Source organism: Pseudocercospora fijiensis, assembly GCF_000340215.1.
Source record: "Pseudocercospora fijiensis CIRAD86 unplaced genomic scaffold MYCFIscaffold_4, whole genome shotgun sequence".
Taxonomy (NCBI): Eukaryota; Fungi; Ascomycota; class Dothideomycetes; order Mycosphaerellales; family Mycosphaerellaceae; genus Pseudocercospora; species Pseudocercospora fijiensis.
Genome location: NW_006921535.1, coordinates 4,858,478 through 4,884,149, shown reverse-complemented (window position 1 = coordinate 4,884,149; position 25,672 = coordinate 4,858,478). Strand labels below are relative to the sequence as shown.

The window sequence follows — 25,672 nt, the reverse complement described above, 5'->3', positions numbered from 1 at the left end:
GAAAGATAACTTTTCTTCGCGATAGTCTTCGTCCGCCTACTCTTTTTAGCCTTCTCCTGTCTACCTATAGCCTTCTTGTTTTTCGGTACTGTTTTCCGAGGAACCCCCTTCCTTCGTATATACTACGGAGAGCCTTACTCTTCCGATATCTCGTTCTCGCTACGGTCTCCCTATGCTTAGCTTGCTTTACCCTTGCCCTTTAGCCTCTAAAGATATTTATCTACGCGTTTAGGCGACGAGGGCATATCGGTAGGACCTAGAAAATTAATAAGCATATAATCGTAAGGAGACATTAATGCTTCTTACCTTCTAGAACAAATAGTCTTCTATTAAACCGCCTTATTAGGTTATCGTTAGATTCGAATAAAGGATAGTAGCTTAAGGAAGGGGAGGTAGCCGGCTTAGGAAGGCCCGAAGAGCCGAATCCTTAAGGTATGTTTGTCTTTAAGAATATAGGGAAAGGGAAGAAGGAGAGGAAGAGCGAATAGAGAATTAGAAATAGTCCGTAGGTAAGCGGGGTCGGTTGCTATAGCAACTAGTCTGTTTGGGTCCTAGGAATTCGAAACACATTTCGGACATATACCGGCTATATACGCCGGCTATATTACCTTATACGTAAACGCTTCGTCTCCTTAAAGCTGCTCTAAGCCTATATACGTTTCCGCTTCTCGACCTAGTATCGCCTTCTACCTCCGCCCTCTTCCTCTTCGTTATCGCTAATTAGGGTTTCGCTTAGACTAAATTTCGCATTCTCTTCGCGCTCCTAGGTTTCTTCGATCTTAAGGTTTTCTAATTCCTCGATTAACTCCTTTAGTATAATCTTTAGTAACCTACCTTAGCGATTCTAGTAGAGGAGATAGTATCGGAATACTATAATAGATTCGAAGGTAGTAGGCGAGTATATTCGATTAAAGCGGCCCTAGTAACGAGCGATACTAAAAGACCTCTTATAGCCTATGCCTGCGCTCGGGATAGCGAGGACGTCCCGAGCGACCGACGCTATCGTTAGAAACTTAGGCTCTAACCGCTGCTATATAGCGAGAATATCGTCTCCGAATTCGTCTAGAAGACCGGTAAGATCTAGAGATTATTAGCCCTCTTTCTAAGCCTACGGGTTTATACTTACTCGCGCGCCGATAGAGATTAAACTCTTCTTTATTTACTTTAGTAGTTGCTTCCTCTTCTGCCTCTACTTCCTACCTACGAAACAGGTATAATGTCGGAGCCTTCTAAACCTTCTTTTTCTTTATAGGAGCTGCATTTAGACTAGTTTCTTTCCGACGCTCGTAGAACATCTTTTCTAGAATAGTCTAGTAATGCTTCGGCTATACCTCGTCCGCCTTCTATTCCGGCCTCTACTAGTATATATCCTTTTCTACCGGGTTAAGCAAGTACGCAACGCTATAGATATCCCCGAACGAGTTAAAGGTAGCACTGTAATATTTATACAACTTAGTATAGGAGGTGTCTATAGCTTTCGTTATAGCTACTTTCTAGGGAACGCTCTTCTTAGCTAGCTTAGCTACGGTTTCCTCGAGCTCGTTAAAGAGCTAGTTATAGTACGTAAAGACAAGGTAGATCGTCGGTCCTCGGGTTCTTCTAATCGTAGTAGTAACCTTCGCGTAATGCTTACTAATATCGACGAGATACTCTGCTTAGCGCTATTCGGCGGCGGTAAGGCCGAGCTACTTAATACCCTCGGAACTCTAATAGATCTCGAGAGCAGTACGTAAAGTATATCCCCTCGTAACTATATAGAAAGTCGAATCGAACCGGGTCTTAACGTCTTAGGTAAAACGGAGTAGGCGCTAAGGAGGCCGCTTTTGCTATCGCTTATTCTATGCGATATTCTAGGTATCGGTTTTAGGGCGCTCGATTAGGTTCTTTTAAATAGCCTCGAATCGGTTATATCTCTATAAGCTCGAGTTCGTATATATTGCTAGACGACGAAGCTAGAGAAAAAGAGTTAGAACTATACTAGGTTGCCGGCTATAGGTGCCGGCTACGGACAAAAGTTATACCTTATACAAAACGAGAGCGAGGCTCTCTGCCTTATCCCGTCTTATTACTATAATAAGTTTCTCGACTTTCGACTTTGCTTTATCCTTATCTAGGATCTTCTATTAGTCGTCGTTTAATAGTGCAATTTTAAGCGTCTTAAAGAGGGCTCGGATCGCGATTTGAACTATATAAGCGAGGTAGGGAAACTTCTATAGGGATGCAACTAGTAACGACGTCGGCTCCGATTCAATAGGGCTAGGGCTATTAATAGGCTCCTCTTCATCGTTATTATCGTGCGTATTGTCGTACGTATCCGGAATCGTAGCGAGCTTAACATTCGGAAGATTAAGCTAGATTATAGACCCTACAATCTCCTCTACGTACTCGACCCTATCGATACAATTAGTAATTTTAAAGACATATACGAGTAAATTGTATATATAACGCCTTATATAATGTTCGATTATTACTAGCGTTGTCCGTAGTAATCGAGATTAGTTTCGTTATTACGCTAACCCTATCTATTGCCGTATAGACAAGCTTCGCTATGTCCTTACTAGTATAGGAACCTAGAATTTTAGGGAATCCGATTATAAGTTCCTAGAGTTTCTAATCCGAATTAATAAAGTATAGTATAATCGAGAGGAAGGAGGCTCTTATAGTCCGGCTTAACTAGCTATCGATAGTAATAGCTACTCGGCGAGTATTACGGAGGATCTCCCGAATGTCGTCTAACGCAGCCTCTTTGTTCTTTTCGAATATAATACGCTAGGTTGTCGCGCCGAGAAATAGGGGAGGGTAGTTTGTAAGATATAGGTATGTCTTCTATATAGACTCCCTTTCGTAGAAGTCTTCCGGAAGACCGTTTATAGCTAGCATTTCGTTTGCTAGTTGCTTGAAGTCTTCGGGGGAGAAATCGGTAGCCTTCAATCCTAGAGCTTCCTTAAGCGTAGCCTATAATAATTAGCTAGATCTCTACGGTTGATTTAGGTAGCCGGAATCTATAGCCGGTAGCTATAGCCGGCAGCTATAGCCGGCATTTTAGAAGACATACCTCTTTCTAGAACGCTGTATCTATATTAACTCTCCTCTCTTCTTAAGATTCCCGATACCGTTTAGAATAGAGATAGTTCGTAGGCGATAAGTTCCTATCCCCTAGTTTCGGGTATTTTAAGATTAAACCGTAGAAGTTGCAGACAATTACTAGTTAACCTTTGAGTCGAGAAGTCGTATAACGGTGCAATGCCCCCTCTATAAAGAACTTCTAGAATGTGTCCGTTCGCTCCTTACTCCTCTATCGCATCGAGTACTTCCGGAGTTTACACTCCTTCGAACGTAAGTATAAAGGGAACTATATCTTATAGACCTATTAATTAAACTGCTCTATATACTCGGGTTTCTAAAGATACGCCTAGCTAGCCTTTTCGAAGATTTCCGGGTTAATACTCGATGTTCTTATGTCTCCGAATAACCTTCTGCTTAGACTCCGTAAAGGTAAGGACTAGGTAGTAGTACCCTATAATAAATTCCTACTACTAGGATTCGGAGAGGATGAATCTAGCCCTAATCGTAGTCTAGGACTCGATAGGCTCGAAGGTAAGTATACGACCTCCTCTCGACGTTGTCGCAATCTCGTTCGTATACTAGACTATTTCGACTGTCGTCTCGTTGTTACCCTTCCTAGTATAGCGCCTAGTATATATACAATGTCGGTCGGCATGTTTTAAGGTTTCGTACGGTAAGGTAAGGACTTAGGAGTAGTAGATGTATACTAGCAGCTATAGAGAAACACCCTTTCTTTTATAGCATCGTATCGTTAGGAATAGCTAGGTAGTAAATAGCTAGCTACCTTTTTTTTTGTTTCCTAGCTACCTAACTACTAGATTTTTTTTCCTAGCTACCCTAGCTAGCCTAACCACTAGAATTTCTTTCCTAGCTACCCTAACTACCTGAATTTTGCCTTCTATACGGCGGCTCTCTCCTACTAACGGAACCGAGCTACTATACCTAACGAATCTAAGCTCGTTTTTAGTCTTAATCTATCCTCTTTTAGTATAAGACACTCGACAAGCAAATGCTTAGGCCGAGTCTAACTACGAAACCTAAGACTAACTAATAGCTCTATTAACTAATCCTAATCCTCGAACTCCTTCCGCTTCTTAGTAAAGACCTTAAAGAGCGCTCGAGCTTCTTCGGGTACCTACGGAGTAGTCGAGATAAAGCCGTATCGCTGAAATAGGTAATCCTTCGGAGGCTTATATAGAGATTTAGAGAATTCTAACGCTAACCTATCCTACTAGTAGCTTAGATTCCGGATACAAGCCCTCTCTGCCTTAGTAAAGATTTTATATAGCAGTAGCACTCTGCCTTCGAGAAACGCTTTCTATTTAACTATTAGTATCTACCGGCTACGAACGCCGGCTATATATGCCGAGTATAGAATAATTACCTATACCCCTTCCTCCTATAGTAATACTTCTGCCGTCCCTAGATACCTAGCCCCGATCGCATTAATCGCAAGCTACTTTACCTTTATAGACGCAAAGGCTTCGCTCTAATACTAATAAAGAAACTTCTACTCTATATCGAGGATATAAAGACGACTAGTCTCGATTCTAATCCTTGCTAGCTTTTCGTAGTAGCTTTGACTATGATTTTCTAGATTAATAGGACTTATGCCTTAGCCCTTTACTAGTATCTCGTCTCTTTAACTATACTCGATCTACTCCTAGCGCTTATCGTCTATAGCGTTAGGCCCTAAGACTGCACCTATTACTAGATCGACGTATAGTATCTCCTCGCTTTTTTTAGTTCCTTTATTCGCAGTATTAAGCTCTATCGCGGCATCCTAAACTCTAGCATTGTTGTTCTCGGCTATCTAAATATCTCCGTTACTATCGGTCGTATCGATAGAGGTAGCGGCTACAGGTCTAAATACTATTAGTTAACGTGTTAAAGAAAAATATACCGGCTATAGCTACCGGCTACGGCTGCCGGCTATAGCTACTAGCTACGGCCGCTAGCTAGATTGACTTACGCTACTAGAACTTTACGCTCGAAAACTAGCCGCAATTCTTTCCTCCTCTTAGCCTTCTCTTAGGTTGTCTTCTTATTCTAACCTTCACTTTTTTCTATAGGCGCTAGCTATCGATAGAATGCCTTATTCCGCGCCTTTCTTCTCTTATCTTTAGCTCTTTTATCCTTATCTATCTTGTCCTTTCTCTCGCGGTCTCGTACGGAATTCTTCTTCGTAGAGTACTCCTTTTTAGTCTTGCGCTTTTTAGTTAGACGCTTAGGTAAAACAAACTCGCGGTCTTTAGTTCTATCTTCTATTTAGCGCGCGGCGCGCTTCTCTCTTGCTATTGTAAGGGAAAGGGGCGGGGGCGTAGCGTATAGTAGTTATTATCGGTATAGGTATAGAGGAAGAAGTTGAAAGTATAAGAATATCGCGAAGCCCTAATTGTTGCCGCCTACGTAACGTTATATAGGTAAGCTTTCGTAACTATAGTAACTATGCCCCGGCAACAGCAACTACGCCCTAGCAACGGCAACTACGCCCTAGCAACGGCAACTACGCCCTAGCAACGGTAATAAAGCGTAGTAAATACAACCTAGTAACTATTATAGCCGGCAATCGTAGCCGGCAGTCGAATAAGAGTGTCCTTGTAGCAAAACTACGCCCTAGCAACGGCAACTACGCCCTAGCAACGGCAACTACGCCCTAGCAACGGCAAAAGAGCGTAGTAAATGTAACAGAGTTACTATTATAGCCGGCAATCGTAGCCGGCAGTCGAATAAGAGTGTCCTTGTAGTAAAACTAATACAGTCTCTAGTTCAAACTAGGAATCTATATAGTTCGAAAAAACTAAACCGGAACTAGGGAGCTAGTTCGCCGCCAAGAAACCAAACTATATACGTTTGGTAGTTCGGAAACCGAACCACTGCAGGGTCTATTAGTAGGTATACTTAGAAAGTACGTATACGACGAATTAATCTTAGATAGTCGGTACCGATTTGCTATTATCTTACGATAGGTAAGATTTAAGTATAGACAAAGTTACCGTATAGAACCTATCCTAACTATTTAGTCGGACAGTCTAAGAAAATAGTATTCTTCGCTAAGCGAGATATCGACCTTCGTACGAGTAACTATAGTATATAGTCCGTTATTTAGACCTTAAACGATATTAAAGCTATCGCTCTTATATTATTTAATAACAGCCCGGGTTAGACTTTTATCGATGTCTACTACGCGTTTTTAGAAGCTTGTCGGTAGTTAAAGAAATACAAACGGTTTATCCCCTCCGAGTTTGCGGGCAATATCGATAACTATCCGCTATATCTAAGCATATTTCAGACTACGAGGGTGCCGTTCCGATCGATACTCTTTAAAGAAAAGGTCGTAGAATAGACTATCTTAAATAACTGCTAGCTAATAGAGTACTTCTTAACTAAGGATAAAACCTATATACCTCCTATATTAGACGAGTTTCTAATCGACTTAAATAGATAGAAAGTCTATATTAGAGGTAGTAGAGAACAGGTACAGTCTTTTACAAGCGCTAAAGATATAGCTAAGTCTCTTATCGCACTTCTATATATACTATAATAGGTTAGTATAATCTTTCCGTAGTAACTACCTAATTAATCCTTGTTCTAGGAGCCTACGACCTTTGTCTACGGGCAGTAGGCTAATTTGAACGAAATAGTCGTCCTAATAGAAGACTTTTACGGTATATAATACAGCACCTTCTAACCGAGCTCGACTAAAACCGAGGTAGGCAAACCTTTACCTAAGTCGTATCGATCGATAGAAGACATTCGTCGGGATTAACTACTACCGCTAACGCTAGAGAATAAGGAGAAGCTTATTCTCGCAAGTGTAGATAAGATAATAATTACTAGGTTAGGAGCTTGTCCTTACGAGAAGACGCTTCGTTAGAGGAAGAAATTCTTTAGTAATATTAAATTCACGACGGTAAAAGAGCTTTTAACGCGATATAACGACCCTCGGCATTAATTACATTTATAGAGCTACTTAATCTAGATATTAAATGCGTAGATCGTGTATAAGAGTGTCTAAATATTAACTAGCAATATATTAAGTACTTCGTAAGTCTAAAGGCCTACCGTAGATGCCGCTAGTTAATAAAGTAATATATAAGTTTAGTAGTATTTATTGCAATCCTATAAATTAGATGTCGCCTAAAGGCTTTATTAAGCAATATTAGAGCCTAGAAGTCCGCAAATGCGCCGAGTTAAAGATTCGTACTCTGTTTCGAAGAAATCGTAGGTTGCTCTATATCGCTTTAGCGACTTACGTCGACCTCGTAAGTATCTCCGCTATTAGGGTAGTTTTTATCGAAATAAGCTCGCCGTCTTCTATAGTAAGGATGTCTTATAAAGCCTAAAGACATTTTTCTAGCCCGATACGGTCTATATAAGATATAAGTAGCGACTACTATTCTTCGGAGCTTATCGAACGAAGCTCGTAGCTAGTTCCGTCTAGAACTTTAATAGTTATATCGGTATCGTTAGATTGCTACTAGCATAGGTCGCAAATAACTTTTGCTACTCTCGTTATATCCGTAATATAAAGCTAACTATTCGATACGCTACCGTTATAGGCACGAAGCTCGAGCACGCTTCTAGTTAGTCTCTAGATATAGTCGTTAGGGCTCGTTACTCCGTTTATTACATCCCTAATAATGTAGCTTAGCTTTACTACCTTTATTATATATATCTGTCCTTCTAAGCCTTATATAGTTCGTCTCGTTAAAAGCTTAGATATAAGCTTAGTTTATAAATATCCCGTAGAACGATAACTAACTATAGAGAGTAGAGTATCCTCGGGATTAGAAGTATCTATCGTAAGGTCTTAGCCTCTAGATATATATAAAAAGCGACATAGTATAGTACGAGCTGCGATTAAGCGTAAAAGCTAAGCAGTCGATATAACATTTATAGCTCTTAGTACTTAGTATGCCTTGTTCTAACGTACTAAGGCTCCGTAGTAAATTATAGCGTTATCGGGACTCTAGTAACTTGCTAGCGTGTCCTAATACGAGCTGTATAATCCTAGATTAACTTAACTAATATCTCCTAGCTAGATCTCTAGACGGTAGTTATTCTTTATATACGGCAGTTCTATCTTCTCGGCGGTAGACAAAACACGCGCGAGACCGTCTTATAGATTCTTATACCGTATAATAGCAAACACCGTCTCGATATCTGCATTACGTAGTAGATAGGATAGGATTGTAATTCTAAGGAATCCTATATATCCTATAAGTAGCATACTATTTACATTTGTACGAGTTCCTAAGCGGCTACTAGTTAATAGAGGCTAGGCATCTAAAACGCTCTTAGAAAGTATTTCTAACTCTTTTAGGAAGCTCGCTTTCTAGACTAAATCCCGTTAAAGCTTAGGTAGTCGGCGGCTTTTAGAGGCCTCGATAATCCGGGCTAAAGATTCTACGGTTATACCTAGTTCTATTATTAATTAAACCGAGAGCTTAACTCCGTACTCTCGTTTAATCTATTTCGCTAATGTAATAACCTTTATAGAATCTATCCTAGTAGCTTCTAAAGCAATGTTTCGAGCTTCTAAAGGGAGTCGAATATACTAATATTAAGGGGCAACAATCGCTGCTACCTTTCTAGTAATAGCTAGGGCTAAGGTATCGTACTTTAAAACTTAGTTCTTACCTTCGATTGCTCTTAGTTATAAGGAAGTAGGCAAATAATTAATCTAATAGAGCACCTTTTGTCGATTAATCTTCTTACATTCGGTTAAAGGAATATAGGAGACTAGAAGCTATATAGAAGGTATTATATACGTAGGAAGTCGATTCCTTAAGTAATTAGTAGAGTCGACGAATAATAGGCTAGCTTAATCGTCCGATAGCAGTATAAGAGGTAGCCTATACGCGTTCTTTGTGTTATTGCGTTTCGTAATAGGCTTAAAGATAGCTATAAGACGGTCTTTATATACGCCCCTTAAGGGTAGTACGACTAAGGATATTTAAATACCGGGAAGGGAAGATATATAATATTCGATCTCTCTAAGCTCTACCCTTTAACCTCGAATCTTAACCCTACCGTATCCTATTAGTAGAGGGTCTTAGCGAATTCATACTAATATTAGCTTATAATAAGTCTCGGCGTCCGACAAAATCAATTATCCTATCTTCCTAGTATCGAATAAGATCCCTAGTACGATAGAATCGTCGTTTTATTACTAGTAGTCCCTAACTAGAGTAGACGAAGAATAATATATTAGTCTTCTATAGGTTCTTTAAATAGCCCCGAGCAAGCGTCGGGCCTTCTATAACTAATTCCCTAACTACTCCGATTAGTATAAGCATTCTTAGATCTCTTGTATCTATAATCTAGTATACCGCACTCGGTAGAGAGCGTCTAATGGTCTATAGCTCGTATATTGCTTAATAATACCGATTCGCAAAGCAGCCCCCTACTTCGGTAGGACTATAGTAATTAATTACTCGTTCGATTTTAGAAACGAAATACTAATAGTGCTTTTGCTTAACAGCTTCCCTAGTAAGAACAAGCGTTTTTAGACTTAGTGCATTCTCTAGAACAGGTATACTAGCTATTGTAAATATAGGCGTAAGGTCGATCTAATTCGCGCGATACTCGTTAATTGCTCTAATAAGGTCGTTTAACCGCTTATCTTTTAAAGGTATATAGATATACCCTCCTTACGACAAGGTAGTAAAGATATCGACGGTGTTGATATCGAAGGTATATACGGCGAAACTTAATACCCTAGATTCCTAATTTAGGAATAGTATAGTAGTATATACTTAGTTAATAGTATATACAGATTTGTACTCTTAAATTACGCCTTTCGGCTCGCCGGTACTTCTAGAAGTAAAAAGCACGAATACACTATTGCTTAGTAAGACTAAAGCCGTAGGGTTCCTATACTAGTATAGGAGTTCGTCGAGCATCTTAGGGTATAGAGTAATAGTTTTAATAGAGAGTTTCTCTAATACCGGTATAGTATAAGGAGAAGCTATAATATATTATACGTTAACTTTCGCAATAATAGACTCTAGTCTAGGACGAGGGTAAGAGAAGTCTAGGGGGACGAAAGCTCTACCCGCTTTAAGGATTACGAGCGTTATAACTATAGCGTATTTAGACTTCTCGAATATATACGGTACGAAGACTTTAGGGCCTATACTACGGCCTAATAGATAGTAAGCGAGATTAGTAGATAGTAGGTTTAACTCGGCGTATATAAGGTAGCTATCCTACGAGCTTACCGTAGGTATATAAGGACGCGAGTGTACCTAAGCTTCGAAGATAGTATAGATACATATATAGCAAGTCGAAGGTCTAGCGGTATTCTAATCGAAGATTTGTCCTAGGTCGCTAGTAGTAGGTTAGTTAAGAGCCTCTACTACGTGAATTTCTCTTAGCTTGTCTTACTCGGTCGATTCGAGGTTAATAGAGTCTTACTTGTTTATTTTCCTCTACTTTTCCCGTTGCGGGATAACTACTTATTCTAACGGGGCTTACTATAATTAACTTTTATTCCGCTTTAATTAAACTATCGAGCTCGTAGAACTTAGAAACAATTAAAAAGAAAAACTACAATTATATCTCGAAAGCCCTTTTTACCGGGGAGGACTACTTATAAGGGATGCTTAGTTTAGGAGCTTTTAGTAACGAAACTGCCGGGCCGGGTAGGTCTCTCTTTACCTATCGTAGCTTCGTTTCTATACAACCGAGCTGCAACTAGGCTAGGCCCCTATCCTAGCGCGCTACTCTGCCTATTTACCTGAAATAACGAGATAGTTAGTCGTTTTAGGTTTAAAGTTAAATGTTACTATTACTAGAGACGATACCGATAGAGTAGACTCTATAATATATATACGGCATCTCGCTCTCCTATAACCGTAACTATAGCAAGGCTTAAGATATTACTAGGCTTTCTCTTAGAGAAGCCTACGATATAGGGACTCTTCGTTTTAATCTTTTCTATAATATGTTTTATATTCTACCGCGTGTTTCTTTAGGATTCGCTATTACGGTTAGTACTAAACGCGCATTAGAGTTCAAGCTAGTCTTAGCTATAGATCCTATAGATCCGCTACTACGATAAGGAACTAGCTAAAGTTCGAGAACTATATTATTAGTTAGGCCCTATCGTATAACTAGGGCTAAAAGATCTTTCTATAAGCTGCTATTAGGACGGTATAAGGACTATCTATAATAGTAGCTTCGAGAAGCCGAGCTATTATAACTTTTTTATATACTACGACCGCAAAACCGCATTTTGCAGCCTAACTAAATAGGATTATTCCTTAAGAAGGAAGAGAATAAATACCGCGTATACTAAGTTAGCTTTGTTCGCTTCCCGACCTCTAAGATAGCTTACGGAAGAAATACTGTTTACGAGGCTCTTACCTCTTATTCGAAGCGATACTATAAACAATAAGTTAATAGATATCCTTTCTCTTAGTTACGGTCTAAGCTTAGATCTTCTTATATGTTTCTAATTCGGGTCTAAGTCTAGATTAAACTTGCTAGAGAACCCTATTGCAATATAAGAATAGCTTTAATATTACGAGAATATATATTGCAAGGAGGCATTCTAGCCTTAAGAGTTGCCTACTCTTACCTACTAGTTACGGGAAATTAGCATCGATATGCTTCTAGTATCGCACTATACCTTACGAACACATTTAGAGAGATAGCTTCTCGATATATATAAGCGAGCGGAAAATGTCTCTAAAGTAGCGAAACTAGGATAGGAGATCGAACTAAAAGACATTCCGGTTATCTGTAAACTAGTTAAGGCTAGCGTTAAGAGGGATATACCCGATATAAGCTAGGACGAAAAGTGGAAAAAGGTCGCTAGCGAGCTTTTCGATTAAATATATAAGTTAACGAGAACTGTTTATAGTAAATACTAACTATATTATAGCGGGTAGCCGGGAGGTTCTAGGTAAGTATAGTACTTTAACTTAAGTATTCCTCCGTAGGGCGCTTACAAGTAGCAGGGCTTGTGCTAGCCTATACTATCTACTATATCTTACAAAGCCTAAGATACTAATCGCGTCTTCGATCGGAGTTAACGAGTCTATAACTAAAAGCCGATATTATATAAGACAGCCGATCTAAACCGCTATATAAAGGCTTTCCTATCTATACCTCGCGGCTCCTAGATCTAGTATTACTTAATCAAGCTCCTTTATTAATAGCTATTATAGAAGAGTCTCTTCGTATACGACTAACAAGTACTCTACTATCTCGGATTATACCTCGAGATCGAGTAGTATTATTAGTAGGGATTTACGATATACTACTAGGAACCCGAGTTAATACTTTTTAGTACCTCCTTTATCGCGATCTAAACTAGTATAATAGCCCGGACGAATAGATACCCGAAAGATAGTTATATTGCGGTAATTAGGCTAGTAAGCAGCTACGATTATAGGCATTTAGTAGAGGATCCCGGACGTATATTAGAGTGTTAATCTCTTATTATCGTATATTGCTAGCCTCGATCCTACTATTCTACGGGATTGTTAGATATCTAATCTAGTATAGTTATTCGAAGCGTTTTAGCTGTAATTTATACGAATTTCGAAACTAGTATCGTTTATAAGAAGATAGACGTACGAGAGCTAGGATTAGGAGAAGATAAGATAGTAATTAGATTCAAACTAATTAGCTAGGCTACGGCGCATTAATAGACTAGAAGTAGGCCGCTATAAGTAGTAGGGAAGTATTATAGACTATAGAATTTATCTTTAAGTACGACTAGCTTTCGACACTAGTATACGAGAGCAGCCGATAGTATACTATACGAGGAAGATAGACATACATTTCCTGCTTTAACTAGCGGAGTATATAATAGAGTCTCGGATAAGGAAGAAGCTAGCCTTCGAAGAGGGGAAGCCTTGTACGCTACTTACGCTTCCCTTATTATATATACTAGTCGCTTATCTTTATATACGTATACGTCTATATCTAGCCTAAGAGATCTATATTAAACTCTACGTAGCTAGCAAGTTACTCTCGACGAAGTTACTTAATCTAGGCTGCTCTTCCCTTCCCTAATAGAGTAGCTCTAGGGATAATTAATATAATACCGAAAGCTACTAGCCGGTCTAGTTCGAACATTCTCGGGATAGTATACTAGAGGAAGCACTACCGATAAATTTCTAGGGAATTAAGGATCTAAGGTTAGTAACGCTTAAGTTAAGCTAAGGTCTCTTCGATATCTACTAGACAAGATAAATAAATCTAATATATCGAGCTTAGAGCTATACAAACTTCGATATATAACGCCTCTAATTCCCGGTATATTAGATTCTTATTTAGTACTTGTACTACCGATTCTCGTTTACTAGGTAACCTTAGTATTCTTCGAGCTTTGCGAACGGACTAGTCTCTAGAAGAAGTATCGAATATATATAGCTATCGAAGAGTAAAAGAAAAATCTAGTTACTAGAGCTAAGTGTCTTCGTATAACGATTTAATATTAGGTAAGCATCGAGCCTATATTACTATAGTAATACTAGAATTTATATTCGAAGATCCTATAGACACTCTTCGGCCTCGCGCTTAGTTAACTTAGCTAGGGTAATTTCGTCGAAAATAAAGACTACGGGCTATATATCTAGACTAGTCGCGTATACAGATACATTACGAGCCTACGCTATATGCCTACGGCAATTACGCTATATAGTATGTCTTTAGAGTGTTTTAAGCCTACGGTACGATTATTAATCGAGACGTATAGGGATTATAGGCATTATAACGGGCCTAATACTACTTATCCGACATTGTACGAGATACTCGTAGTATATACTATCTACTAGTTTATTATACCTCTAGTACGAATAATTACGATAATCGTTATAGTAGATGCATTTATATATAGGCTCTATCGCCTAAACTATACTAGCAAGTAGATATATAGTATATTATTAGAGCGGAATTTCGCCTTTAGTCGCCTCCTAACGCGGTATAGAACATATACATTTACAATACTATCGCCTATACGTTCTATACTCCTAGGGAGCGTCGTATAATTACCCTTAGGATAGTATTATTATCTATAGTCTTAGCTATAGTATCGGATCTAGCGTTTTAGGGCTCTCTTCGAGGCTGTCGGTTCTAGTTTTCTCGTGTATATCGTTTAAGAATGTCCTAGACTATTGCGGTTATATATTCCCCTAGGATATAATAAAGCAAATTACTAGGACTAACGCCGGGTAAATACGCACAATAGTTAGTACGCGGTAAACGCGCTAACTATCGTTATTCGTGTAGGTTTTACGATGTTTATTATTAAAGCTAGGGCTTGAAAGTAAGTCGTTACTTCTCGATCGATTAGGAGACGAGCTAATACGGTAAAGTCTAACTTTAGAGCACATTTTAGCATCTAGGATCGTCTTTGTAGAACTTATTTCGACGATAAAGAACAGATTGCTAGACTGCGTTAAAAAGGCCGTAGCGAAGCGGAGAAGGCCTTCCTACGTAAGACTCTGTAGTCTATTGGTCTTAGCGGGCTAAATGTGTAACTATGCCGAGTGAATTTGCTATATCGTCTATCGTAACACGCCACTCGCCGTTCTAATGCGTAAGCAACGTATTTAAACGATGTATTAATTAAATAAGCCTTAGCATACTTAACTATTAGGGGACTATCGAGGGACTATCTAGCTTCGACCGATAAAGGGTATTATAAGATAATAGCCGTAACAAACCCCTTAAGCATAGCTCGTGTCTATAATAAAACGCTAATACTTTCTAGCGATATAGTATACTAAGTTAATTAGGCCTAGTTAAAGGCTACGGCTAATCTAGTATCTGCTTTTCTCCTGTTAGGTGAAATAGCATTCGCTAAAATACGAATGCTTAATATACGAGTATAGGGCCGGCTATATCGAAAGTCTTTCGCTAAAGTCTACTTATATACTACCGCGTACTAGTAGTATAGTACGGTCTACCCTATATACGGTAGTATATATCTATCGGCCGCAAATTACGATATACTCCTTAGCTATTACTCCTTCGCGGTTATACGAGGCCTAGCAGATATATCGTAAAGTAGTCTAATCGCAAGTCCTAAGTATAGCCTCTACGAACTTACTAGCGGATATACCTATAAGTGCGCTAGAATACTTGCGTACCAAGTTACATATTAATTACGACTCTCTCGATTTGAAAGGTAAGCAGTAGAAATGTCGTAGCTAATTTATAGCTTATCGTTGCCTAGTCTATAAGGCCCTTAGGCTATTTCCTAACTATACCTCGAATTAAGTTAGTATTAAGGCAGACATATAGCGTCCCTAGAATAGCTAATACAAAGCGTAGTAGGAAGCATACAATTAGTTGAGCGATCCTAAGAATGCTAGCGTCGTAAAAGAAGTAGCGACCTAGGCGTAGCAACTTCGAGAATAGTTTTAAGATGTTTCGAAAGAGTAACTTAGGGTTAAGATTAGCGTTAAGCAGCTCTCTAAGCCTCTTTTAGCGACGCTAACTAGTATTTGGATATTTATACTCGCTTTACGTGTCGCTCTATTAATCTTAGGGTCGATTTGTGTTTTGTATAGATAGATAGATATTTCATTTGCCTGTTATAGTGCCTTTCGGCCTATATAGGTCTGTTTCTATGTGTTGTTTTAGGTAGGAAACTGGCTTAGTTAGTAAAAACCTCCCTCCTATCCTATTTATAAGTATTAATCTTCCTCGTTTCCTTGTTTTCCTTCCTTTAGGGTATACTAGTATTATAGTTGTTACCCTCTAACTACCTTGCCTACTGCCCTGCCCTTCTTTCCCCCTCTTCTTCCCTCCTTCTTATTTACTCCTTAGTTTCCCTTGCTAGTGCGAATTATTATACAAATCCCTGTTTAATAATCTACTTTACTATCCTCTTTAGGTCTTCTTTGCTTTAGATTAGCTTGTCGTATTCCCTTTCTATTGCTTTTAGTCTCTAATCACTTCTGCCTTCTAACTATTAAGGGCAGACTAGCAGCATATGCTTAGGATTCTAAGATTAGTAGCTATATTAGTAAGCCTTACTTTCAATTCCTAGGACGTTTCTTCTAAATAGGTAAGATCTAAGTCTAATATATTTAGATCTGATTTAGATAGCTAGGCTTACCTCGGCCCTATTTAGGTCCTTATAGAGCTAGTAGTTATATTAACTAAATTTGATTAGTACCTTTAGGGTTCCTAGTCTAACTTATGTTTTGTTCTATTCCTGCTCCTATAGGTATCTAGTAATTGATTCTACTAGGCTTTGTTTCTCTCCCTTTAGCTTGTCTTCCTTTAGCCTTATATTTAGTCCCTAAAGCTCTTTCTCTAGCATTTCTCTTATTAAGACTCTATATTGCTCTAGGTCTTTAACTTTCTAGGGAGTTATTTGTAGTCTGTCTCGCCTCCTAGTCCTAATACACTAGGCTTTTATCTTGTCTAGTGCCTTTTAGATAGTCTATTAGGCTAGGTATTCTATTGTCTTTGCTGTATATTAGTATCTTAGTCCCTTGAAGTATTGTTTAACTAGTAGGGTCCCTAATTCTATTTCTACTACCCTTATTAGTATAGTTTTGTATACTCCTAGGATTTTCTTTAGGCTTTAGGTTTAGGACCTACTAACTAGTTGCTCAATCCTCTTTAGTGTTTTCTCCTAGGCTGTCTATATCTATACTCTATATAGCATTGCTAGCTTAACAATTGCTTTATATATAACTTTAGCTTTCTCGAATATAGCCCCCTATATAGAGGCTATAAGCCTATTAATAGATTGTATATTAGTATCTACCCTCTGCTTTACCTTCTTTACTTATAGTCCCTAATTCAGTTTTGGATCTAGCTAGATCCCTAGTACCCTAAGCTCTACTAATAGTTGGGTTTTAAAACCTTAGATAGTAATTAATTACTTTATATTGTAGGTTGATTTAGCCTTACTAAAGTAGATAAGCTAGTACTTTTCTAAGGCGAATTTTGCTCTATGCCTCCTTGCCTATTTTTTATACTCTTAGTGCTTCTCTTCTAGGATCTTGCAGTTAGTTTCTATTGTCTTAGACTAGGCTAGGATGTTTGTATTATCTATAAACCCTAATACTAATATGTTTTTTGATTCTAGGAGTAGGAGTAGGTCTGCTATAAAGATAAGGAAGAGGATTAGGGAGAGTGTTAATCCTTAAGGGATTCCCTTTTTAGTTAGTATTAGGTCTAATTTGAATTTGCCTAGAATGAGCTATGTTAATCTTTCCTATAGGAAGGACTAGATAAATTGGACTATCCAGTTTAGTATAGCTTTCTGTTTAAGTATATATAGGAGCCTTTTATAGGAGACATTATTAAAGGCTCCTAAGATATTAAGGGAGAGGAGGGTTGCTACCTAGTTTTAACTATAGTACTAGATATACTTAATCTATTCTGTAATTAGTTCTATAGCTGTTAGTATTAACCTCTTCTTTCTTCCTCCTATCTAGCCTTTAGGAAGGATATTCCTTTCCTCGGTAAAGGTTGTTAGCCTTTTAGCGACAATTTTTTCTAGTACCTTACCTATTGTATTGAGTAGGGCTATTAGTCTATAGGCCTTAAGCTGCGTATAGTCTTCTTTCTAGGGCTTCCTTAGCACTACTGTTAGGGACTTCCTAAATAGTCTTAGGTAGTATCCTAGTGCTAGGCTTTATAAAAAGATATTAGCTAGTGCTAGGGCTAGCCCCTTCCTATATACTTTTAGAAGTTTGTTGTAGATCTTGTCTTCTCCTAGTGCCTTATTGCCTAGAATTTTCTTTAGGATCCTTTTAATAGTTTCGGATTTAACCTAGGTATCTCTTAGTATACCTAGTAGTAGAGTCTCTTATTCTTTCTCCTTTATATCTAATAGGTCTGCTTATACTTTTCTATAGAAGAAGTGTTAGCCTAGGGCTCTTGCTTTCCCTTCTATTATAGTCTGCATTTGTCCTTATTAGTCTATAATGTCCGGGAATTGTAGTAGTATATCCTTATCCTATTTAGGTCTCCTTACCTATTTAGCTATCCTCTATATCTCCTCTAGTTTCTTTATAATTATTCCTATTATAGATCTCTATTCTTGTATCTTGTCTTTCTTAATCTAGATCTTCTTTTCCTAGTAGGCTTTATTATAGTTGTCCTATACTTCCTAGGTATAGGTTTATGTCTACTACCTCCTAGCCTTCCTTGCTGCTTTAACCTTCCTTATATACTTACTAGTCTAGTATAGTTGCTAGTATAGTAAATGTTTCTTTACTAGGGTATGCTTTCTAGCTACCTATTTTAGGATTCCTATTAGTTCTTCTACTACCTTATTAATGTCCTCTAGCCTTAGTAGGTGCTTTGTTAAGAGTTCCTCTAGTTTTAGGTCCCTTTCTAGTTCCTCCCTAATCCTGCCCTATTAGGCACCTTTCTAGTTAAGCTTCTCCTCTAGTTCCCTTTCCTAATTAGCTTAGACATTTAGCTTAATCTGTACCGGGAAGTAGTCTAATAATTCTTCTAGTTCCTAGTTAACCCTATATCTTGTAATCCTATTCCTAATCTAGTATAATACAAAGTATAGGTCTAGTATACTACTGCTTCCTCTTGCCTCCTAAGTAATTAGTCCCTTTAGGGTAACAATTTCTATTCCTTCCCTCTCTAATATATTAATTAGTCTTCCTACTAGGAAGTAGTAAGCTAGGGTAAAGTCTAAGCCTTAGAGGGGGTAGTAGAGGTTGAAATCCCTAAGTAGGATTTAGTAGGTGTTCCCCTAGATAACTCTAGGTAGTCTTTCTAGGGTTTTCAGTTAGGTACTGCTTCTTAAGTCTAGTAGTAGGTTGTATATATAGTAGACTTAGAGTGTACCTTAGGATGTCTCTACTTAAACTGATATTAGGTCCCTATCCTCCTATAGTATAGCCTGCTAGGTTTCTATATCTATCTCCTTACTAATATAGATATATATCCTTAGGGCTCCCTAGTTGTAGATAATTAGGTAGTATCTTAAGTCTTTAACTATTGCTAGTCTCTTTGTATATAGGTTGAGCTAGGGCTCTTAGATTGCAATAATATAATGTTCTTTTAGGTTTAGTACTTAAAGGAAGCTCCTCTGTACCTTGTCTTTGCTCTTATTAATATTGTACTATATAATGTTTAGTAATGCTGCAATATTTATTAGGTTTTATCTATATTATTTCCCTATAAGTTTTCCTTTAGTCTTCCCTTACTTTAGACTAATATTTAACTAAGCTTTGTCTGCCCTGCTTCCTTTCCTATAATATTAAGGTATCTTAGTCTCCCTAGTTGCTAGTAACTCTCTTATGCTAGTAAGGCCCTAAATATGAACCTATTATCTTGTCTAGACCTCTTTTGTAGCACTTAGCTAGGTTGCTTCTGTACCTAGCTGCCCTAGCTTGTTATATATCTTTTTAGTGTATTAATTCTAGCTTCCTTTACCTTCCTAGCTGCCTATATTCTTACTAGGCATTCCTTCGCCTAAGAGGGGTATCTTTTAGTACAGTATATATATCTTGCTTCTCCCTTGTATGCTTTGTATTCTTTAACCTAGTAATCCCCTATATAATAGGAGCAGGTATTAGTTGTCTTTATACACTTAGCTGCTAAGTGTCTATAGTGTTAATATTTGAAGCACTGCATTATCCTATAGTTGCTTCTATATATCTCTGTTTCTAATCTTTTAAAGTCCTAGAATAACCCCTAGTCTAGCACTATATTGGCTTGCTCTATACTCCCTATCTAGATAATTAGGGAAGACTACTTCTTAGTCTCTTCGATTTTCCTTTTAATCTATACCACTTTTGTGATCTTTAGGCCTAGGCATATAGCTTAGTTTTGTCTCTATAGGCTCTTAATATCCTGTTCTTCCTTAAAGCTTCTTATTATACTATAGGCTATAATTATAAATTGCTATTAGGAGACCTTTGCTGTTTTCCCTATCTTAGTTGTCTATTCTTTTTATATTTCTAGCTTCTTTTTATCCTGCTCTTGTGCTATAAACAGCTTAATTACCCCTTTACCTTCGTTCCTAGCCCTAATTACCTCTTTAACTGCAATTCTTTCTATAATCTCTTTCCCTATAAGTCCTTAGATTTCCTTTTACTCCTATAGGTCCGTAATATAGACTCTAACTACTATCCTCGGGGGTTTTAGCGCCTCCTAACTAGCTACTACTGCCTAGGTGCGGTAGTTTAGGCTTGTCTCCTATTGTTTCTTCGTAATCTTTGCTACGACTGTATTAGCTACCTTTATAATTACGTAGCTTGCCTAGTTGTAGATTGCTTTTAGTCTTCTAAGGAGTTCTAAGATTATTATCCTATATGCCCTCTTAGGGGTTCTTCTATCTTCCGCCTTTAGTACCTCCTCTGCCCTAGTATATAGTACTTTCTATTCGTCCTCCCTTCCTTCTTAACTGTCTTCCCTTCGTCTCTAATTGTTCGCTGCTATTTTTTCGACTGTCTACCTATTATAGTAGGGAAGACGCGCTCGTTTCGCGGTTAGGTAAACTATATCTATGTTTTATATAATCCCTTCTATTCCTAGGACGTAGATAAAGTCTAGACGACTAGATACCGTTCGTACTTCCGAGACTTCCTAAGACATATTTAGAATTTAATAAATATCTGCTAGGCTTCTACGCTATATCTTATATTCCGCAACCTTCCTTCGACCGGTCGAGGCTAATTATAAAAGTTCCTACTACTTAGGAAGGCCTTTAAGCCTGCCGGAGACTTACTAAAGTTAGAATTAAAACACTAGCTACTACTTTGTTTACGATAGAGCAAGCTATACTCGCGGGAGAAGCAGGCTATGTATCTATTTCTCTCTTTACTTATAAGCTTCGTACTTATTATAATAGCTTGTACGTAATCTTTAGATCCCTCTATAATAGAACTTACTAATATATACTATAGGTTTACGGACAAGGATCCGATACTTTAGTTAAATATTTAGGCCTAATACTATTATAGGCAACATAGCATTCCTACTAAGGTAAAGGCGTATATATTTATAACAACTAAAGAGGTCGTTACTATAGCTAGTATCGATACTATAACTTTACTAGTAGAAGTAATCGAGGAACTTACTAACATAGTAGACGGTAGAAAGTCTTTCGAGTTAAGATTAATCCTTTCGTAAATAGAGACAGTCTAGTAAGAGCTCGTAACCTATATAAACGATAGGACTAAGTTTGCCTAAGTCTATCTTCTTAACAGACGAGGGAAAGCAAAAACAGAAGATATAAGTATTCTACAAAGTCCTTTTAGATCGTAGGACTAAAACTTGCTTAGGCTATTACTATATTCTGTATTTTCTAGGCTTAAGCTAAGTCGCTGTTTACTAAATATTAGATGCAGCCGAAGCTATAAATAGACTATTTGCTAGACTTCGAAGCAAGTAGCGAGCTACCGAAGACTAAGTATACTCGCCTTCCGCTAGTCTTACTAAAGGCGTAGTAGCGCAATGTGTTCTATTTAAAGTGTGCTAGCTCTAGTTACTTTCAATCGGTAGTAGAGCTAAGTAGTGTTCGACTCTTCGCTTTTAAATTCGTCCGTATATAGGCTAATAAATATCGCACGAGGTGTCTCCTATCTTAATAACAAGGATAGCAATAAAATCTATAAGCAATACTGTACCTTAGCTTAAGTCTCTACTAGAGGTTAACATTTACCCTTGTAGCCTGCTAAACTCTTGTTATATCCGAGCTACGTTAACTATAATAGCTCTAACATAGCGTATATATAGAAAGCTCTAGGAAGCAAGCCGAGGCTAAGTTGTTGCTACCTCTATATAGACTTAAACCTATACGAAGGAATCGAGTTTATAAGCCGTAGTATCTGTATCTTTTCTATCTAGGATAAATGTAACTAGTAGAGATAAATTTATAGAGCAATAGGAGCAGCCGGTAACTAGTAGTACAGAGCTGATTCCTAGACTCTTAGATTAGAACCTGTCCTTACTAGTTCCTATAGTAACGCACTAGTTAGTTTCAGCTATCTACGGGATCTTTAAGCAGTTCCGGATCTTCGAGCAATATAGAATCTATAGCAAAGAAGAAGAAAAGCATAAGAATACTATTAGACGGTAGGAGTGTCTCCGCCGTATTATTTTGATTTAGGTATATAAGTTCGCATTTATCTTTACGAGACTATATTTATAGAAAGGATTAAGATTATGCAGACAGCTCTTAGCGTTAGCCTTAATATAATTTCTAGGGAAGATACCTCCCCTAATATCGAGGAAGAGCTTAAGAAATTAGCTATCTAGGTTCGTCTATTCCTTCGAACTTTCGCCGTACTTAAAGGAATAGCTAATAAAGGCTCGGCGGAGAGAAACATATCGATTTAGTTATATTACTTCGTAGTGCCGGCGGTACAATTCTATACTGCCCTCTAGTTAGTAGATACCTAGGTCTACTTTATCTGTCGTACCGAATATAACAATACCTAGCTATATAGTAAGCGTAGAAGACGATCGACTATACTACAAACTAATTACTAAGCAGAGACCTTCTACGCTCGTTAGTACGAGCTATACGTGCCCTATAGTTAGGCTAGGATTTACGACTAACCTTTTAAGACCCTATTCCTAAGCGTCGGAGTATTTATTCTTATAGTCTAGGGAATAGGAATGTCTATAAGAGAAAGCATAGTTTTCTCGGCCTTCTGCTTAGCTAGGGCTTGTACTAATTATAGTAGATACCGAATCCCGTAGAACCCGGTTAATATCTTTACCTCGGTCGGCGCTTATTACTATAATAAACATTATTAATTATAGGGTTTTAAGGTATAGTTAGACGTATATATATTTAACTTTGCGTAGTAACACGTTTATTGTAGAAGAACTATACACTTTACTTCCAATTCTAGGATCGTTTGCTTAGAACTAAGTAGAAGGATAAAAAGGCCGCGGAAAAATTGTATAGTCGAGACTATAAGATAGCGGAGGCAGCCGTTAATCGTAGAGCTCGTTCCTTTCGAAAGAAGCAAGTATAATAGTAAGATAGAGAAGAAGTTCCTAAAACAAGCCTAGATAATATAAAACTATCGCAGATTGCTTTCGAGTCCGAGATAGGTGTTTTATATTGTTAAATAGAGCGCAAATAGGGGAATTCTGCTACTTAAAGTAGTAAAGGCGGCTATCCGGCGATCGTATAGCTTTCTAATAAGTCTAATAAGAATTAGTGCGGAAGATAGTAGCACACTATAATTATAGTACGACTAGGAGTTGCGCGGGGTCTAGAGTATATATATTCTAGAGTAGTATATTCTAAGGTCTGCCGTACTAAAGTAGTCTCCCTTCTCTTAATCTTTCTTACTGCCTTGCTCTTCCTAGGCTATAAGTACTTATTAATATGCTAGCTATCCCTCTAGGCTTACTTGTCCTAGTAACGGGTCTTAATAGCTACGTAGCTAGTTATATTGCAAATCAGCTTCTTTAACGTAGCTATAATGTTCGCGGCACCGTACGTAATAGATACAAGACTTGGTATGTATAAGAACTGTTCTTAAGCAAGTACGGGAATAAAGTCCTCGATATCTAGATCGTCCCTAATATAGCGACCGATAATATATTCGACGAGGTTATTAAAGGTTAGACATCTATTAGAGATATTAGTTATCTAAACGACATTAGCTAAGAATCTAATTTATAGACTATGTCGGAGTAATGTATATTGCGACAGATCTTACCTTAAATCCCGATCCGAATGCTATTATTCTAATAGTAGTATCTAGTATAAAGAATATTCTTAATATAGCCGTAGCTACCCTAAGCGTTAAACGCTTCGTCTATACGTTATCCGTATTAGCATACACTATAGCGACCCCTAATAAGAAGCTCTATATTAATACAGATACTTAGAACGATATAGACGTTAAATTAGCCTAGGCTCCTCTAATATATACTAGCTATCGAAGGAAGCTAGCTATATATGCCGCGAGCAAGACTTTAGTAGAGAAGGAGTACTAGCGATTTATTCGAGAAAAAAAGCCCGGCTTCGTCTTTAATATAGTCTTACTAAATTGCGTAATTAGAAGGATACTATACAAAAACTAGCTAGCTTCGACTAGAGGCTAGTACAAAAAACTCTAGAATAGAGATAAGGAGACGTTATATCTACTTCGAGAGCTCTTTGCTCCTTAGCATTATATTAACGCTACTAATATAGCTCTTTTATATATCGCTACGATAATAGAGGAAGATGTTATAGGAGAAAGGCTACTAGGATTTGCCGGTCCCTTTAATTTTAACGATATAGTTAATGTTTTAGAGAAGTTAGACACTATAGGTACTAAGAGATAGAACCGAATTCCCGATATAGGGAAAGATATTATAACTATAGATACGGACAGATCGCAAGAGTTGCTCCGCCGCTATAGGCTTATAGGCTAGACTAACTTAGAGACGTCCCTAAGAGAAGCTATAGAGTCGTAGTCGTAGCACGTTAGTCGATAGTTATACTAAAGTATACTAGGAAAATTTTCGACGAACAAGTCCGGCAATCTTATAGACGCTCGCTCTAGCTTATACGATTTTAGAAGCACTCGGTTCTCTTTACTATACGTTAATGCGGTACTTAATAGACAAACTTTCCTTATTATAGAATTTAGCCTATAGTAGTATCCCGGTTAAGTTCTTATCCCGTGTTTTCCCTATAAGACTTCCTTCCTATAGCTTTATAAATCGACTTAGGTCGTCTAGAGAGTTTGTCGTCGGTTAGGTCTATACTTTAGAGAGATCTTTACCTATAAGTATTAAAGTTACAATACTTGCCCTATAGATACGAAGGCTCTAGGACTCCTAATAGTAAATTAGATACAGTACTTAGATATATAGAGCATGCTAGACTAGCCTTTACTAGACGACTGCCGTACGACTTTATTATTGCCCTAGAGGAATACGGAACTCTAAGACGAAGGCGCGTACTATCGAGCGTTAAGAACTAGCCCTATATCGATTTAACTTACGAAGTAGTATAGCGGGTCTCGGGACAAAAAGTACCTAGCTCCTAGCTCGAAGCATAATATAGGAGTATCGTAAAAGGTTAACATTTAAGAACTTAGCTATAAAGCAAGCTATCCCTACTAAGGGAAGGTATTAAACATATTCCTACGGAGAACGAAGTAGCCTTCCTATAGCTTATTATCTTCTCTAATCGTCCGAAATTTTCTTAGTATCGTATATAATATACGTCTTAACCGGTAGCGCCTCTAGAATCGGCTTAATAATATTACAAACACTTATAGCTAATAGTGTCCGCCGTCTATATATTGTTAATAAGAGAAGGGAAGCGTTAGAGGCAGCCTTAAGACTATATAGTAGTAGACTAGGAGATATGAAAATGTGTGCTTCTAAGGGCCTATATTAAATCGAAGTTGCTACTAGTATTACTAATTGCTATATAGATTCGCCGCAGATATCTATAATAAGTAAGAGGTACTAAACCTTGTAGCTTATATCGCCGAGTAAGAGGAAGATAGTATAAATCTTCTTATTAATAACGCAGGTATCGCGCTCGATTACTTAACGCGCTTTAACGAGCTATATCTACCGTTTAATCCGTCTTCCGCCGTAGCAATTTCGGCTTATTTCTTAAGGTCTAAGCTACTAGACTAGAGCGCATCGTTTAGTACGAATATAATAGGGGGCTTTT

At 37.9% G+C, this 25,672-nt stretch overlaps 3 protein-coding genes across 3 annotated transcripts; all 3 read left to right on the top strand.

Annotated features, from left to right (window-relative positions):
• Positions 1-20,735: 20,735 nt before the first annotated feature.
• On the top strand, positions 20,736-20,885 carry MYCFIDRAFT_23524 (uncharacterized protein; the record flags this gene model as incomplete). The annotated part of the gene is made up of 1 exon (XM_007927520.1): positions 20,736-20,885. A coding segment is annotated over one exon (150 nt), but the record flags the coding sequence as incomplete, so codon positions are not given.
• A 3,277-nt stretch (positions 20,886-24,162) lies between these two features.
• Positions 24,163-24,321, top strand: MYCFIDRAFT_137398 (uncharacterized protein; the record flags this gene model as incomplete). Its single annotated transcript, XM_007928517.1, has 1 exon — positions 24,163-24,321. A coding segment is annotated over one exon (159 nt), but the record flags the coding sequence as incomplete, so codon positions are not given.
• Positions 24,322-25,177: 856 nt separating this feature from the next.
• On the top strand, positions 25,178-25,387 carry MYCFIDRAFT_136029 (uncharacterized protein; the record flags this gene model as incomplete). Its single annotated transcript, XM_007928516.1, has 1 exon — positions 25,178-25,387. A coding segment is annotated over one exon (210 nt), but the record flags the coding sequence as incomplete, so codon positions are not given.
• Positions 25,388-25,672: the final 285 nt, after the last annotated feature.